We start from the raw sequence: 18,489 nt of genomic DNA, 5'->3' as shown, positions 1-18,489 counted from the left end.
TCCCTGACGCGGCTTTATAAATACACTGAAATTAACCGCATATTGTTTATTAGTAATATACATATTAGTATATATGTAACAGTATAATGGTCCACAGAATGGTCAAACTATTCCAAATACCATAACTGCTTTAGCGTTGTTACTCTCAATGCACCTCGGATCCCACATAGGATCATCTTTTTCCATACTACTCTCACTGCACCACTCTGAGTATTTATATCACTTTATCTGAGTGTGAATCACAGCTGTACAGCAGCTGATCGGAAAGAGAATCATCGGAATATAGCATCAAGCACACGCTGCCTCAGCCATGCTGTCTATTGAACTGCTATGATATGACAAACGCTCCAGAGCCTTTCCTGTACTGACCTCTCAGTTCAGAAACAGTTTCATCCCAAGAACTCTAAATGCACTCAATCAGTCCATCAAGTGCTCCTTGTAGAACTGTTTGTACTTAGAAGTACAATTACCTCGCTGGAAACTTGCAATAGTTATAATATTGCACAACCAGAGCCGCTTTATAAAGCGCGTATTTACATATGATGACTATATAATTTTAAGATGAAATGTAGCAATTTTAATTTAACGGTGCCGCAGCACTAGCGAGCCGCTGGGTCTCCATTCACGGATTGTTCCTGCCATGCAATGTATTCTTGCTGGTGCTGACACGGCACTGGAAGGATATATGGATGGAATAATTAAACACGTACTACGAAGATATTTCTATGTTCTTTAAAAGTTTTGAAGAATCTGCGTTCTAAGCTTACATATGGCTTAACATTTATTACAGAACGGATTGTGTGGCGATTGGGTATTTGGAGAAAAAAAAGGAAGGACAGGGGTTTGCAGGTTAGTACGTTTGAAAAAGACAGTACTGCTGCAATAAAGCATTTCATTGAAGGTCGTGCATGGCGCAGCAAGCATCTTGCGTAAGACATGAACATAACACCACGAATGTAATGGATTCTGTGTCCAGTCGGAGGAACAGAAAGCCTGGAAGCACATAGTGATTCACACACATAGAGCACATAGAACATCAAATACAAAACAAAGCATTTAACGTGTTACTTTAGTTACGATGGGATTGAGAAACTAGTAAATTAAACAATTTTAAGATTAAGTTTATGATGTTCTACTTTAATGACAAAATAAACTATGTGATTAAAGTGGAAATTTAGAGATTAAAGTTGATATTTCATGCTCCCCACTGTGTGCCTTATTTTTCTTTCTGTACCCTAATAAGCTTTCATATGACACTCAAACGGTGGGCTACGACTCGCCTTTTCACGGCAACTTTGATATCTGACAACTTTTTTTACTTCGGGCACTGTGCAACTTTGTGAACGTGAGCTTTCGAGTTTCTCTGACACGCTATGTCACTCGATTAACTTCCTTTTGTTATTTATACCACTGTTTAAACAAACAAATAGAACTTTTTTTTTTGCCTCCACTTGGTATTCACTGAATTTCTTCTATTTTCCCCTCTTGCTTTTGCCATTGCCTTTTCACAGAAGGCTGAGCTTAAGGTCTATTTATACTAATTTGCTTATTCAAAGAGGTGTGATTTTGGGAGGAGTTGGGGCGGGACAGCAGGCGCATGTGTTACTTTTCACACCAACCAGGATTTATGTAGCTGAAGAACGTGGAAGTTGATTTATGCATCTGGATTTTTTTGTGCGTAAGCACATTTCCTCTTTTGTCCGTACGCCATGTTATAGTGTGAATTCTACGCACGCCGTTATACATGAGGCCCCAGGTCCCTATTGTCCCATGGCTACGGAAAGGCTCCCTCTCTGGACCTCGGCTTGGGTCCCCAATGACCAGGCTGCTAATACTGGGGGGCTCTCCTCCCAAGCCTTCCCCAGTCTTCCACAGCCGGGAGTGACACATTCCAATCACAAACCCTCTCCCCCACCTCCCTGAGTGTTGACCACACATTCCTCTACGGAGCTCACTTCCCAGCTACCTCCTTTCTCTCCCTCGAGCCTGCTCTCTTCAGTTCACTCACTCCTGCACTGGCTCCTTCTGCCTCTTCCTTTTTCTCTTTTTCTCCCTTTAAACTCTGTCTTTCCTTCTTTTCCATTTCTCGATTCCTTCTTTCTCGCACTCACGTTTCCCTTTTAAACTGGGGACGCAGTACAGCTGTGGTAATGAGCAACTCCTGGCATCAATGAGGATCGTGGACGATCCTATACCTGTGCACTAAGTGCAGGGCTGTCCGCTCCCATATCACACACTGGAACTACTCGCCCTCGCCCCGATAAGAATGCCACAGTTATTTATTAAAATGCCATACTGCTGCGAGCCTCACTTAACCACAGATGCCAACATGAAGCGGAAGTACAAAGGTGTGCAGACCGGACTACTGCAAAAAAAAATCCCTGAGGTTTTATTGTGCCATGCACTGCTCACACACATCTTTGGATAAGTGCAAAACCTTTATAGCTTGTTTTTAGCTGCACCTCAAAGGTGAACTATCTTGATGAATCATGTAAATATCACAATACATGTTTGCACTGTAGTTAATGGTTAGGCCAGCCCTGCTTGTAGTGAATCTTTTTTTTTTTAAGAAAAAAGAAGGTCCCTGTAAGTGATGTGAAAGGCCTTATGGAGGCAACAAGTAAGAACAACGAGGGCTACAAATGTAGAAATGTCTGTACAGGAAGAAGTTTTACTTCACCTGCAACTTTTCTCACCGACAATAAAAATATTTATATCTTTGAACTTCTAGGAAAGATATACTGTAGTTTATATTTTCCGTTAGCAAAATGTGGATAACCTTCTCATTTTGTGCTTTTATTTCCTCAACAACAGTTTGAAAGTGATTTCTCTGAGGAAATATTTAAAATTTAGAATTGCTCTTATTAAAAAAAAACAGACATTTGAGACTAAAACTGAAAGGGATATTAAACAGTGCAGATTTCATTACTAGACAAAGAACAGCTAAGGTGTACTAAAATGTATGAATTACATGTTTTTAGCATGTGGGTTTAATAATGTATACTTTTTTTTTTTTTTTTTAGAACCTTGCCAACACAGATCTCAAAAACCACAAAATTCATTGTGCAATCACTGAATTTGTAGTGCTAGATAACAATAAACCATTGTAGATCCATTCACACTTAGTAAACATGTACCAGGACTAATCACTTTAAAATGTTAAGTAAGATATGGGATGAAGATTTCCATTGTGGAAGTATATCTCACCAAGATGAAGGTCTGGCTGATGGGCGATTCTGATGGCACAATCATGTCAAGACAGATAATGACTTCAGACTGTGAGAAAATTTTAGAAGCCCTTCAAAACTGGGGAAGACACTTAGATATATCACTAAGATCCAAAGTCACAATGGAAGCATTGTGATCCTCCAACAACAGAAATTCAAATTGCAAGCTGAGATAATAGTGCTGATTACACACTTCAAATTTGCATAATATCAAATGGTTATGTGTGATTTTGATTTGCCAAATACGTCAATTTAAGAAAACAGGGCATGAAAGCCAATAAGCATCTATTATATTATCAAATTATATGGGCTTCAAAGGCTGTTCTGGTAACCTTTGGGTTTCAAAGGGATAACATACTTTTCTCCAGACTTGGAAGAGTGTGTCTATCATATATCTGAATGGCTACCTGGTAGGACATACTCCGCTAATAGTTAAGATGTAAAGTCTATTACAGAACAGTGGTTACACAAGCCAAGACAGAACATTTTTTCTTAGTGGAACAGAACATGACCTCTCTCATTAAACCTTGTAACATGCTTCTGTATACATTATAGCACAGCTTTCTTGGAAAGATGTAGATGGACACCTATGTTACAACAGAAAATGTGTGCAACAGGAAAGAAAAGTATCAATGTACGAAAGTTTATTATGTATTGACCTACCAGTGACCTGTCCAATAGAAACATCTTTTCTTAAAACAATCTATAAAACAGCCACTTCTCTATTTTTCAATTAGACAATGAACTAAAGTGTCTAAAACATTAATTATCAGTTTAACATAAACTCACCTGTCCCTGAAGTGGAAAAATTACAATGCCCATTACTCTCCGGTCCTGTCTCTCCATACGCTACACCATAAGCAGCTTCATAGCCAGGGTCATAGTTTTCCTCCTTAATGGCCATCCTCTTTGCATCCTCTGTTAATGATAAAAGGACAAAGTTTTTTTTTTAACATAACATACAATTTGCACTGTTAAAATATTTCAAATACTTTGTATCCAAAACTCTTAAAAGCTGGAGCTGCCAGGGTTAGAAAGATCACTACTGCTAAAAATAAGTGGTTTTTAATCCTGAAACATACATTCTAAAAATTTAGTTTAAATCTAAAATACTCTACAGAGGTATTCAGTGGGTACCAAATATGATGAATATTAACCCACAATTAATAACATTTATGCTGTTTACCACACATTTTAAAACTGCATTAACCCTTTAGACTCTGCTTCATTTTTGTCTGTTTTCTGCCACTTTGATTTAACTGGCTATAACTTCATTATCTTTTACTCAATATTCACGTTCTGCCCCTCAAAATAATGGTAAGACAGTTCTCTTTCAGTATTTTTACATCTTGAGAATTAGTTATGTTAAACACATATGTTACAGCAAAATGAAGTAACGTTTTTACCAAACAATGCACTTTAAATGTTATTTTTATTTACACAGGTGTAGGAATAAGCTTCCAAACACTACAAAAAGTGTCAGTGAATGTGTTAAGAACATCTACAGTTTTATAATCAAATATCTACATGTAAAATGTCTAGTTTTACTAATTTGAAGCAGCAGAAAGAAATACAGGATTATTTTTCTTTGCTTTTGTTTTTTTTTTTAAATAAGTATCCATAGCATACATATTCATTATTGAAAACTCATGGCTTACATATCATTTTGAAGGAAAGATATTACAACACCAAAAGTTGAAAAAAAACTTCAAAAAAAAATTTCACAAAAAAAAAATAAATCTGAAAGTCGAATGTGGAGTCAAAATGAAAGGTGAAACATCCTTATCATTTAGTAAATTATAGTCTGTCCATCAAATTGCATGCAACTGAATCAGGATATTCAGGAAGCCGGGGGTGCAGTTGTTGCTGTGATGCAGCAATTTGGCCACAGTGCATCGTGATATTGGGGTATACAATACAGCAGTGTAACAGGAAAACACTTTACTTTAATGATGCAGTGAGGACCCAGAGGGTCCAAAAGAATGAAGCTTACAGAGTTAAGCACATGAAGTTTAAAATCAGCCTTCAAATAACTTTGTTTTTTGAAATTGATATTGTTGCATAGATTGCCTATAATATTTTAATAAATGCAAACAACCACAGAATTATTTTAATTAAAACTTTGTTATTTTCGAAGAATGTGATATCTACAATTGACCAAAAAAAAAAAAAACACAAACTTGGGAAAGTGATCTGCATATTCAAAACTGACACTTCCTTTTAGCTACTACTCATATTAAGAAATAGACCATTGAATAAATGCACCATGTGGAAGAAGTCAATTTACAAAAAGCAGTTACTTCAAGAAACCGAAGTGTCGGATTTGCCATTTCAGATTTTTTTCCCCAATCTCTGACAACAGATGGTAGAAGGAAAAAATAACCAAATAATGTGTAAAAATGCTGTGGATTTAGTTACATTTATTTTAACTCTAAATTAGATAAACTTAAAAAGAATTAGGTATAGCTATCACAAAGAATGACCAAACCTGTTCCTGCATGATTTCACTCCAACAGATTTTTTTTAAATTGAAACAACGACCATATCATAGAATAACATACTATTTTCTAAGCACACGTCATCCTAAACAGGGTAGCAGGGGGCTGGAGCCTATTCCAGCATGCACTGGGAACAATACAGAAACAATCACCTGAAAAGGGTACCAGCCCATAAAACGGGAACACACAGGCACATGTGCACGCGCATACACACCAGGAACAATTTATCTTCACTAATCCACCAGAATACCTGGAGGAAACCCATGCAGACACAGAGAGAACATACAAACTGCATGCAGGGAGAACCCAGGACATGAACCCTGGTCGCCTTAGTGTAACACTGCAGCCCTGCCACTGCATCACCGTGCCAACAATTTGATGTGTAGGACCTTGTTACATGAATTTCTTGCTTAAACAGATGGTTCACCCTAGCTGTGTGATATTTTAGAATCTATTTATATTGCGACATTTACTTCTTATTGGTATTCAGAAAGACAAGGATGATGGTATTATGACTTTAAAGGGGAATGTTTTAGTTTTGTTATTTTAACTCCCTTGATTTTTGACAATTTTACATATTTTACTTCAAACATGCAATTAACAACGAACTACAAATAAACTGGGAACTAACACAGTATTCATGTACAGGTTAATTTTTGACATATCTTTGATTAACATATTTATACAATATTTTTGACCGAAATAACAATAATTGGGATACCGTGGAAGTTATAATGCAGTCTGCAAAACAATTTTGTAAAACTGAAGCAGACAAGAAAATAACAATAAAAATAATTTTAAAAAAAGTAATTTTTTTCAGGGCTGAATTTTTTCAGACAAACTCGCTTTTTCTTCTCATATTTCCAAATCATACAATTAACGAATGTCTTAAAATGTATGAACACTTTATACATCATACTCATAATAATTTTAAACCATATTTTACTGCTCACAGCAAAAAATGGCATTCACTGGTAAATCACACTATTTGCAATATGTGTTGCACTGGTGAGGCACTTTTATTTCCTTGTTGCTACAAACTACACAGTTTGTCTTGTATAGCTGTAAGGAGAATAGACGCCTGAGGTATTTGAGCCAGAGTTTACTTTGTAGTCTTTGCTGCTATCTAATGCATTAAACCAACCAAACCATTGCAGAAGACTTCTGCCAACATTTAGAAACATATTCAGCCTTCTACCTTTGATGTTCACTTTTGCTGACACCTGCCTTGAAAGAGTTAAACGATGTATTGCATTAACCAGAAGATTTTTTTTTTAATTAAGACACACATTGGACTAAAATCAAAAGCATCAACATCCCTCTCCGACAAGGACTGCCCAGCTTATACTTGGCAGTTCATGATAAGTTTTTTTTTTTTAAATGTATTATCTTTTTACCTTTCGCCAACTCAAGGTTAAAACTGTAGTCTGTCTCCTGTACTTCCTTATGGATAATAACACCTTTCAATTGGTCTCTCAGCTCTTTTAACTTAATATAGTAGTGAACTTTGTCTTGAGCACGGGGAAACTGGGCACACCGAGCACTTGAAGAGGGCATCACATAACAAACCTATCAAAAGGGAGAAGCAGGTGTGGTTAAAAACAGACAGCTGGTGTTGGAAATCAGCTACTGTACAACAACCTAACTGACAATTCTATTATTAGTATACATATAACCACATATAAAACCACACAGTTGGTCTGTCAGTAATGCTGCAAAAATCTTTTAATAAATTACTAGAAATGTAGATAACTATGGTTATTAAAAATATCAGAAACTAGGTAGAAGTTTTAAAAAAGATTAAACCTTACCGTTTCTGTTTCAGGAATCTTGTGAGGCTGTATTCCAAACTCAAAGTTCTTAATCTTAAATCCAAATATCTCTTTGCTGAAAATTTCATAAATGCCTTGAAGAAGAGAAGATTTAAAAAGTTCCTTTATCTATTAAATATCATAGTTTATAAAGTAGAACACTTGAGTAGATTACAAAAAACAAACAAAGAAGTAGAGCTACCATATGTATGTATTTTGACAATTTAAATAAATTATTTTTAACCACTAATAGAGACAAATAAGCTCCACATTATAATTAAGAACATAATAGAGGTGAAGCACTAATAAAGCGTGTGTATCCTAATCGGTGTGTTAAAGACGAACACTGACATTTAACAACAAAAATTTTTTTTGAACTATTGGAGAGTATGGGCCCCCTCAGAGGTTCATCTTCTTCAGGTTTTAGTTTCCTATAGTTTGTATTTTCTTAATCAAATCATCACTTGTAGGTTAAACAGGTAACAGGTAAGCAACCTGTATTTAGCTGTATTTGTTACTTGAAATGTAAAGTATTAAGTGTGTTTATTACTACTATTGTTGATGACACCAGTGTCTCACATGATGTTGCTCTGGTAAAGTAAAGAAACATAAAATAATATACTAGAGGAGTGCCATTCTGGCAAACAAATAGTTAGCACAACATACTGTACATTCCAGAACAATAAAAAAACAGCTTAAAACACTACTGTATAAAATATGTTTGGCCTTAAGTGGAACACAGGCTTACAAGTGACAGCTGCAAGCTTTCTAGTTGGAGCTTTGCTAGCCAGGAAGTCTGGGCAGTAAGCTTTCTCTGCCAGTATAGATTACTGAACATTTCACAGTGGGCTGCGAAAAATTACACTCAAGTTTACAAGCTAGTTGCCAAAGCAAAGTGACTGACCACATCTTTGGAGATATGGTAATACAGGAGGGTAGAGCCAGACTTGCTGTGTACAGGAAACGATTTATGTCAAAGTGTCACTGTAATATAATCAACCTTCCACTCCAGGAAAGGTATAGGTAGCAATTACTGAAGACTAAGCATAATGCTGACAGGGCAGGATTTTAGAAAATTTTAAAAAAGCAGGTCTCTGTCTACCAAAGCATGTAAGGAATGCTTAATTTTGTATTGCTTAGGACAAGGCTAACAAAGAACACATGATCTATAGATCGACTCTCTGTTAAATCAAAGCACCTGGGTGCCAGTTTCCTTAAAAATCGTAAGCACAGTTGGGCGAACATAACCACTGAACCAAACACTCCAAGCAGTACCTATATTTTTGTCTTTAAGAAGTACATATGTTAGTCAAAGAAAAACCTTATCCAATAATGCATGTTATCATTGTGATGTAATTCATAGACCCTGACAGAGCAGGTAAAGTTTATAAGGTGTGAATTCACTTTCCTTGGCTTAACACTAAAATGGTTATAGCTTCTCTTCTAAAATTCCCATTGAACCATTAGCCTTTGCATTCAAGAAAAAAATATTTACAGACCACAAATGATATAATCCGGCAGATGCTTATACACTAGTTTTCAATGGCTTATAATCACCCAGAGAATTTCACATTTTTGATATAAAAAGGTACCTACAGTTTGATTTAAGAATATAGCCAAGACAATACTAATATTGAAAATAGCTACTACTGATTGAAATGACAGCAAATCACCTTTTTCAATGGCCATTACTACAGCCTCCTAATGATAAACACTTAGTTCAGCGTTTATCAATTAGCATTTAAACATGAATAATTACTAGGGAAACCTTTGTAATTGTGTTAACATAGTTGAAGCTTGCTATTCTATTTAATAAAGCAAGTACATTTTCATTACTTGGGTTACAATGTACTGGTATTCCTAAAGTTCAATTCTGGATTTTGTAAAATGAACAAACAAAACAGCTTTCTCATATAAAAATAAATAATAAACCATTTTATGTGCAATAGAATTCTTTATATGAAAACAAACATGTAAAGTTCCCCTAATTACTCTATATTTTTTCAGAAGAGCAGAAAACTTACATTTCCCATTGAATGCTGCTACAAGTGGCTTATACTTCTTTAGCTTCTCAACAAGAATTCTGCCTCCTTCTCGGAACTCCTTGCTGTAAAAAATTACATGTTAAATGTCAGCCATACTTAAGTCTGTAATCATGAGGTCCTGGGAGTCTCAGGGCCAGATAGAGACTAACTATGGACAGAGTACCAGTCCACTGCATGGCATTCTCTCACATATACATACGTATCCTAATTCATGCAGCAAATTTAGTCTTATGGTTGTAGGATCAAAACTGGAGTTACTGGTATAAAACTTATGAAGACATCAAAAAAACATGCACACTCCACAAATCGAACATCTGGGTAGGGACTTCAACCCAAGGCTTGTGACTTGGAAAAAAACAACATCCTGTTGTGTCACACAGAGCAAAATAAAAAGTTTCAAAATTATTGTCCTGATTGAGAGAATATCATAAACATGAAAATGAATTCAAATCTGAATAAATATTTATTTTTGTTCCTACATTTATTTTTACTTAAAATATTTTTTGAAAATGTACAGTATACTTCAGTACCTGGAAAGATCTTTGCTTCCAGGAGTTGTCCTTTCCACCATATTGGTGAAGCCAATTCCATACTTTTCAGGCAAAGACTGATCATCTAGATGATTTAACTGGGCATCACTGAGGCCAGACAGAAAAAGGCACTTCCCTTCAGAAGAGTAAAACAGATACAGATGACCAAGTACATAAAGCTGCTGCAACAATTCCTACAACCCTTTTCAAACTAATGCAATTTAAGTCATTAAGTAGCTTGTAAAAAGAAATACAAAACATTCCGTTCTACTGTAATTTTCTTCTTTTCAGTTATACACTGCTATGAAAGCTGGCCACTAGCTGTCACAAACATGGGGAGAACATTTAAACTCCACACATACAGTGACTAAACTAGAAACTGAATCCAGATCCCTGCAGTTGTCAGGCTGTAGAACTACTGTGCTACCACAAAACAGTATTTTGGATACTAACACATAAAAAACAGTATTGCGTATATACAAAAATGTACTTATGTAAGGATTACAAATAAACAGAACATGTAGCTGTATACAGCCAGAATCCATGCTGGCACGGCACAATATACATTTTTTGTTTTAAATAATTAGGATCCATAATCCTATTCTAGGAGTCTATGTATAGGTTCATGAAAATTTGGAATTAACTACCTACACATGCTAGAGATTCCTCTTTAGTGTCAACATTTAAATCAGGCCTAAAGGCACATTTTTTTAGTATAGTGTATCATTGTCATAGATGCTGATTAGGCGATCTATAATGCACTCTAAAAACATTTTGACTAAATGTTACTGAACATTTGTCTCTTCTTTGTTTCACTGTGGTGACTGTCATCATTGCAATTTTGAGAATCATCACAGCACAGAAATGAACATTATAATGGATATGACATTACACAAGATGGACCTGACATTACACCACTATGATTTTTTACCAGTCCTTAACATTTTCCTGCAGTTTTGTATACTTGTGGAGTGTCCAGGAACAGGCTGCTTGCTCATTTGGAATGGAATCAGTGCACAGTGACCTTCTTGTTCATTGTCAGCTGGTCTTATTTAATAAAACTGCTGAATTGGTTAATAAAATATCACAGAGGAAAGATGAAAATGTTTGTTGTATTCATAGATTATATCTGTTCATTCTAGTTTTTAAAACAGATTGGAAAAGTCTAATCACAAAACAACTCTCATTTAAATGACGCCATATGTACATTTTTTTAAAATGTAACCTTAGTTTTACACTAAAACCAAATTTATTTCATGCAACACAGATCCTTCTCATTTAGTAATATTTAGGTTAAGCTCAGAAGAGAACAATCAATTAGAACTGAAAAATACTGATCTGCCACAGTAATACACAAAACTTACGTTTACATAACTCATTCTGATGAATAACAGATCAAATGTACATAAAAGTATCAAAATATTAATCAGTAAAAAAAAACTTTAGTGTTTAACTTACAAGAATAAAATCTAGTATCTAAGGCTTAATCTGCCAAAATGAAATAAAACTGTAACAAGTTTCAGTTCTTATTTTTTTCTTCTTAAAAATTAAGACATATTTTCTAGGAAATATATCAGGAAAATTAAGTATTGCTAACTTATTACCAACTACAACTCAACAATGATAGTGAACTTTAATTGCTTGCAGCTTATGTTGTCTGGCACTCAACTAACATTGTAAGCAATCACTCAGCATTGCCTTGCAGGTGGCAAGCCAACACAGAGGACTGGTGCAGTTCTACAGGGCAGAATCCTTAGGTCAGCACCTACCACCACCACACATACAAACATCTCAGAATAAAGTAGTACAGAAAACAATATTTGAAATTTCCTTTGCACTAGACAAGTTTACAACTACTCCACAACCATTTTTCCTACATATTGCATAGGTGGTTTCATTATAATGATGCATTTACAGAAAACTGGACTTATATGGCTTGCTAGCCTGTTGTCCCTGGTGAGAAATGTACTTGGGCAAAGTCCCTCTTGGTTGCATGTCCTCATTCAGAACTGCTGGATTTAGAGTGGAGAGTACAACAAAAAACAATGTTTATTTATATAGCCAATTTTAATACATGAATGTAACTTAATTTGCTTTGCAATAATACAACCAACCACCTTAACCAGTCATGCTAATGGAAAATGACTCTTTAGTTAGCAGATGAACCTCTGGCTTTAAGGGTGTCTTTTTAACATAGCAGACTTTTTCCATGTATGCCTTGCATACTCTATCCTCCACAACGCCACTGGTCTGAGTAAACACCCACAGCTGAGACAGATGCTTCTTCAATGCATTTCTTAACAATGATATCCTTTGTTCAAGAGACCTTGGCATTTTATCAATTAACAAACATTTTTGTGAATCATGCAAGGGATGATAGTTAAAGTTGCCAAATTAGACAAGATTAAACTGAAAAACATATTCACTTTATAAAAAAATCTTTACAATCATTAAAAACTGCACTGTGGTATAATATTAACAAACAATATAACAGACATATGTATCTGTCGCCAAAGATACAATTCTGGTAAAAAAGCTCTCTAGCCATACTTACAAAAATGATTTCCTGGCCCAGGATAATGATGCCCCTTGTAAGCTGCCATCAACCCTGGATTAATTCCAATCTAAAAGGAAAAAAAAAATCTGACTTAAATAATATATTCTTAACATAATACTCTAATTATTCTGCTGTGTGCTATAATTTGACCTCTACTGAATTTTAAATTTTAAAATCTCAAATATATATACAAAACCTGCATATTAGCCTAATAACTTGCTTCTACTAATAAACATCCAATTTTATTTATGATGTTTTTTTAAGTTATTTCAGTCAATGTCAATCAGGAGACACTAGATTTATTTAGTATGAAAATTCCTCTGTGAATTTTGTATTGTCCTACTTATAAGTTATGGGGGGAAAAGAAAAAAACAAATATAACCGAATTCATACCAAGTAACTAGAACTATTGTGATTACAAAAAAACAGAAACAAACGACATTACATAACTGATTCAAAATATATTTTTCATAGTTTCCTAAATTCCACACTTTAGTTATAGAAAAATTTAAGTCATGCATAAATGAGAACTACAGGCACTTTTTCTGAGACTTTTCATTGAGGTATTTCCTTTAATTTATAAAAAAAAAAGAAAACGAAAACTACAAATAAACTTACAAATTAAAAAATTAAGGGATCCTCCTATCTTCTTTATGTTAATCAACAAAGTTTTTTTTTCTTTTTAAAAAAAAAAAACAGCACATGCCTGCTAACAAATTTAAAAATGTAACACTTATTGTAGCTCGTTCAAGTACCACAAATAGTTGTGCTTGAACCAGATAGTTTAGATACACAAAAAAAAAAAAATTACTTGACTACTGAAGAGTCGACTGCAAATTTCAGTGAGTGGAAAGTTCATTCTTAACATAGAAAGCAAGGCATCAATAATTTTTACTATCTATTAATTGTGATTTTTTTTTTTTTTTTTAACAAGGCGAGTGCTGAAACATTTTTTAAGATGTTACACTGTATTTGTAGTAATGGACGAGAATTTTTTTAAATCACATATTTCCTGGAGAACAGTAGCAGAAACTTTCTGATACAATGCACGTCTATGTCTTATTCTGGACAGCATACAACATAAAACCATCCAAGTAAAAATTTCATGTTACTTGTGTCGCATAATACAGAGCAAGAAACATGTTCACATGAGAAAATCTTTTGAATTAAAGAGAGGAAGGACTCTTGAAAAATGAAGTTAGCGGGAGGTGGTATTGGTCTACAATTCAAAGCTCAACTGGATGACTTGATCCATGGTTTATGCAACACAAATGTGATGTTGTTTTTCATAACCATTTTTTCTTTTTACTCTACAAACCACCATTTTAAATGTTAATTACGGCGGAGTAATTAACACATAAAAAATATTTCTGGGTTGGGTATCCCTTTAGTACTGTATTCAACATCAGTTATGTTACCTTATGTTAATAAACGACCACTTAAAACAAAAATCATTCTTCTAGAATCGGTTAACCATTATGATACAAGAAAGAAGCTATTAACACTGCTCTCAGAGCTAATTAATTCAGAACATATTTTTCATGGAAATTCAGTTGTTACATAAGTATCACTAAAAAATGTAAAATTCACAAAGAGACAGCACCTGTTATACATTAAGCTATTAAGAAAATATTCAAAAAGTATTGGAAATCTTGTGCTTACTGCAGAGTACTGAGGGCAGTCAATAAATCACAATTATGAAGTTAGTTCAGCTTTACTTTAGAAATGTTTACACTTGAGTACAAAAAAGATAAATGCAATGGGTGTGTTTAAATACAAAAGACAAATAGGAACTAAGGTAAGTTTAAAACGAATTAAAACACATGGGAAGTAGTACAGAATTGCTACAATTTGTCTGAGGTTGAGATGGTATCTTATGGATGAGTTTACAACTATGTGGCTGGGTTACAATATGTTAGTAATTTTAAGTATGCAAACATCTAAAAATGTAAACATTCACTTAAAACTTGTCACCCAAAATTTAATGAATAAATAACAGCTGCCTTTAAATCCAAAACTGGATAAATAAAAAGTGTACTATAGTTTGATCTATACTGAAAATACATTTGATCACCAACTCTTAACATTCTTAAATCCTTATTCCTTTCACAGCTCTGTTCAAATATTTTTCTTATTTCGAATATAATGCAGCAACAAGTAGAACAATTAACTTGATGAGCTATGTTTTAATACTATTGAGGAGTTGAAAATACTTTAAAAAAAAAAAAGGCAGAAATACTATATTTTAGTAATAATATATAAACATGGCAATGCCAACAAGTGCATAATTTCATTTTGTTTCAATTAGACATTTGACAACAATTAAAAGTTACAGCCATTTTACTGCTACAAATACAATACTATAAAATGAGGCTTTATGCATTACCACTGTGGTTAGGTTAATAATAACAGTTAAACACAGCATTAAACAATCAAAAACAAACTTACAATTACTATGTCCAAATTAAATGTGAGAATATCTGGCAAGGTTTTTGTCATGAGCTCAGCTTCTGACACCCCATTGAATCGGTCCACTTTCCTCTTCACCTTCTTGAAGGCGTCAGAGATCTTCTCCTGCTTACCTCCTGACCCCTCCGCTGTTTTTGCTTTTTTTTGACCAGGCTTCTTCGGCTCCTTGCTTGGTGGTCTTCCTCGCTTTCCCTTTACTGGACCTTAAATTAAAAACACATGATCCCGATAATATGAGATAATTGTCAAAAGTTCACCACTAATTTTCTTCAGGACATACATCTGCCTAAACATTGATCGGCCTTTAATCTTTATTGCATGATTTAGATAACCTTGCCCTCCCTCTTAGTAGACTAATATTTTTATGTTCTTTTCAGTAAAGTCCGGGACACAGTTGTGTTTCCTTCCCTTGTGAACTGAGACATCCTCAGTAAAGGCCAAGGAATTTGTAACTGGCTCCAAAGAAGCAATGCTACGGCACTGTGTTCCCCCCATATCGCTGAGCCAGTTACTTTGCCAAATGTAGTAAGCTTGGATACACTCTCTCTTTTTAGCTTTTTGTTCTTGTGATCTCAGTCTTCCTGTCACTAATCAGAGCTCACAGCCATAACTGAGGATGAGCATGTTTGGGGTTGCTAAATGTACCGATAAATCAAAAGGTTTGTCCAAGAAGCTTAATGGCACTTTAGTTAATCACAGTCCAGTACATTATTTACAAGACTGGCAATACTGAGCCTCTTAGTTTTTGATCTCACGGTCATCTTTACACTTGAGGTAAAACACCTTCTCCAGCTTTGGTAGCTACATTTGCAGACAGCAAACTTCTCTTTTCCAGGGACAGGGCCATGATCTCAAATTTGGAGGTATAAACTGTAATCGCAACTGAATAAGGACCTCTAAAGTAAAATCCTTGATCCCTGGTTCAGCATTGCTTTCACTCACAAAGGTTCTTCAGACTCCAGCAATATGCATATAAAAGATTTTATTTGTCTAAGATATCTTAAAATTGCCACACAAGAGTAAAAGTCTATTCTCTTGTAGCAGCTGGCTGTTATACTAAAGTTTCTTTGTTAAACAATAGCTTTGCAGGATTATTCTAATTACACAGGTTCCATTTACATATAATTAATAACACACAAATCCTAGCCAAGCACATGCTCTTAAACAGTAAGGTTGGACAGTCTAAATTAGGGTTGTTCCAATCAGATTTTTATGGCAGATACATATCACTAATTTTCATGTTACTTGATCAGCTGATTTTATTTTCTTTATCCCTTTAAAAAAAATTAACTCTAAGCTCCTGCATAACCAGGTGCATTGAAACTTAATGCCCTATAATAAAGTGTATTAGTATAATTAAATTATAGACGACAGGTGTTAACTGTTAATTTTTTATTAACAAAATAAAATGCTGTTGGATTATTGTTCAGTGACCATAAAATACTAAAATAAATAAAATGTCCTTAAAAGGGTTAAAAAAAATAGAACACTTCTGGCCGCATCATACAGGCGAACTACACCACACACCGACACAAACAATACCTCGCTTGAAAACCATGGGTGTCTACTAAACATTCATAGTGATCAAACAGTTAGGGCATGTACAGCTGACTTTTCATCTGGCATGAAATCATATATATGTGTCATACATCATAACCAACAAAAATTAAAACCAGCCTAGTAATTATTCTGAAAAAGGAATACCCAAGTGTTATGCATCAATCGAAAGTTCTCAGCCAGTATATTTCAAACGATGCCTTCAACTGTTGCTTCGACCGAGCAAATGGCCGACACAGGCCAAAAAACGGAAAAAACATCACATTGTTTGTCTGATTTTCATATGTTCGTGCAATAATTCCACAAAACAGCAGCAAAAAATATACAAGTGACGTACTTACAGCTCCAAATCAAAATGGCACCTTGCCCATGTCTGTGTAGTGAAGCAGTGCAAAGTAATTCGACCTAATGCAATGACATTGCAGAAGTGACTGGTACCTACCATCTGGCGTTTCTAGCAATGGTGACATTTGCTCAGTGGGTCATACCATCTAAAACTTCACACCATTGGACAGCTACACATGACTATGACATTTCCAACAACACCCAGTACAGCTGTGGCTAAACAAAAGCTACCACCCTGACTTGCATAATGAAGCTCCAATATCACCCATAGATACATTATATATCAAAAACAACAGGTTCTGCTAAATAAAACAAGCTCAAGCATGTCGCCATGAGATGAAGTGTTAGTGAGATATTCGTCACTAAAGATAAATGAAAATGTGTTTTTTATGGGTGTATGTGTGTTTATGTGAGAAATTATGTCTGGGAACACCTCAGAGGTGAAAAAAGTCACCCGGCATTTACTTAAACTTGTATTGCATTTTATAAAAAAAAAAAAAACGGAAAAAAAATTCACAGTGGCGGAGAAGAGTGTCAGGAGTAATTTGTGACAGACGGGTATTAGCAAGAGTGAAAGGGAAGGTCTACAGGACGGTAGTGAGACCAGCCATGTTAAATGGGTTGGACACGGTGGCACTGACCAGAAAGCAGGAGACAAAGCTGGAGGTAGCAGAGTTAAATATACTACGATTTGCACTAGGTATGGCAAGGATGGATAGGATTAGAAATGAGTACATTAGAGGGTCAGATCAAGTTGGACGGTTGGGAGACAAAGTCAGAGAGGCGAGATTGTGTTGGTTTGGACATATGCAGAGGGGAGATGCTGGGTATATTGGGAGAAGGATGCTAAGAATAGAGCTGCCAGGGAAGAGGAAAAGAGGAAGGCCTAAGCGAAGGTTTATGGATGTGGTGAGAGAGGACATGCAGGTGATGGGTGTAACAGAACAAGATGCAGAGGACAGAATGATATGGAAGAAGATGATCCGCTGTGGCAACTCCTAACTGGAGCAGCCGAAAGAAGAAGAAGACCGCATAATGTAAATTGAACAATTATTCCAGAAGAAAACTGAAGAAAAAGAAAAAGCACACTTGTTTTTTTATACCTTTTGTGAAAGTGTTTCCTTGATATTTGGACTTCAGTATTCACATATTATACACTTCACATTAATATTTTTCTGTGATTACTATAACATTTGAAAACATTTTCTGTTTGAGTTATGTGCTCACTCATCCTACATTTACACAGATTATTGTAGACATGGAACACACATGAAATGTATGTATTTCAAATAACAATATATATTTTTTTCCTATACAACTCTTGACACCTCAATCCCAGTTAAACAAACTTCAGCTTTGAGAAGTTTGTGTCTAACTTTAGTTGCCTCAGTGGTGGATGGGAAAGCAGACTGCTTGCCTGTAGCTGACTGACACATTTGCAAAACAAAAG

General features: G+C 35.1%; 1 protein-coding gene across 1 annotated transcript in view; it reads right to left on the bottom strand.

Moving 5' to 3' along the window:
• LOC120534315 (G/T mismatch-specific thymine DNA glycosylase-like) overlaps positions 1–18,489 on the bottom strand; it is a 40,586-nt gene that overhangs the window by 5,429 nt on the left and 16,668 nt on the right. The window contains exons 4-10 of the mRNA XM_039761811.1: positions 15,117–15,340; positions 12,666–12,735; positions 10,112–10,247; positions 9,561–9,643; positions 7,537–7,631; positions 7,123–7,294; positions 4,017–4,145 (exon numbers count right to left, since the gene is read on the bottom strand). Coding sequence (XP_039617745.1) covers positions 4,017–4,145; positions 7,123–7,294; positions 7,537–7,631; positions 9,561–9,643; positions 10,112–10,247; positions 12,666–12,735; positions 15,117–15,340 — 909 coding nt within the window. The remainder of the gene's footprint in view (positions 1–4,016; positions 4,146–7,122; positions 7,295–7,536; positions 7,632–9,560; positions 9,644–10,111; positions 10,248–12,665; positions 12,736–15,116; positions 15,341–18,489) is intronic.

This window comes from Polypterus senegalus, chromosome 8 (assembly GCF_016835505.1).
Source record: "Polypterus senegalus isolate Bchr_013 chromosome 8, ASM1683550v1, whole genome shotgun sequence".
NCBI lineage: Eukaryota > Metazoa > Chordata > Cladistia > Polypteriformes > Polypteridae > Polypterus > Polypterus senegalus.
This window is presented reverse-complemented; position numbering and strand designations above follow the sequence as displayed.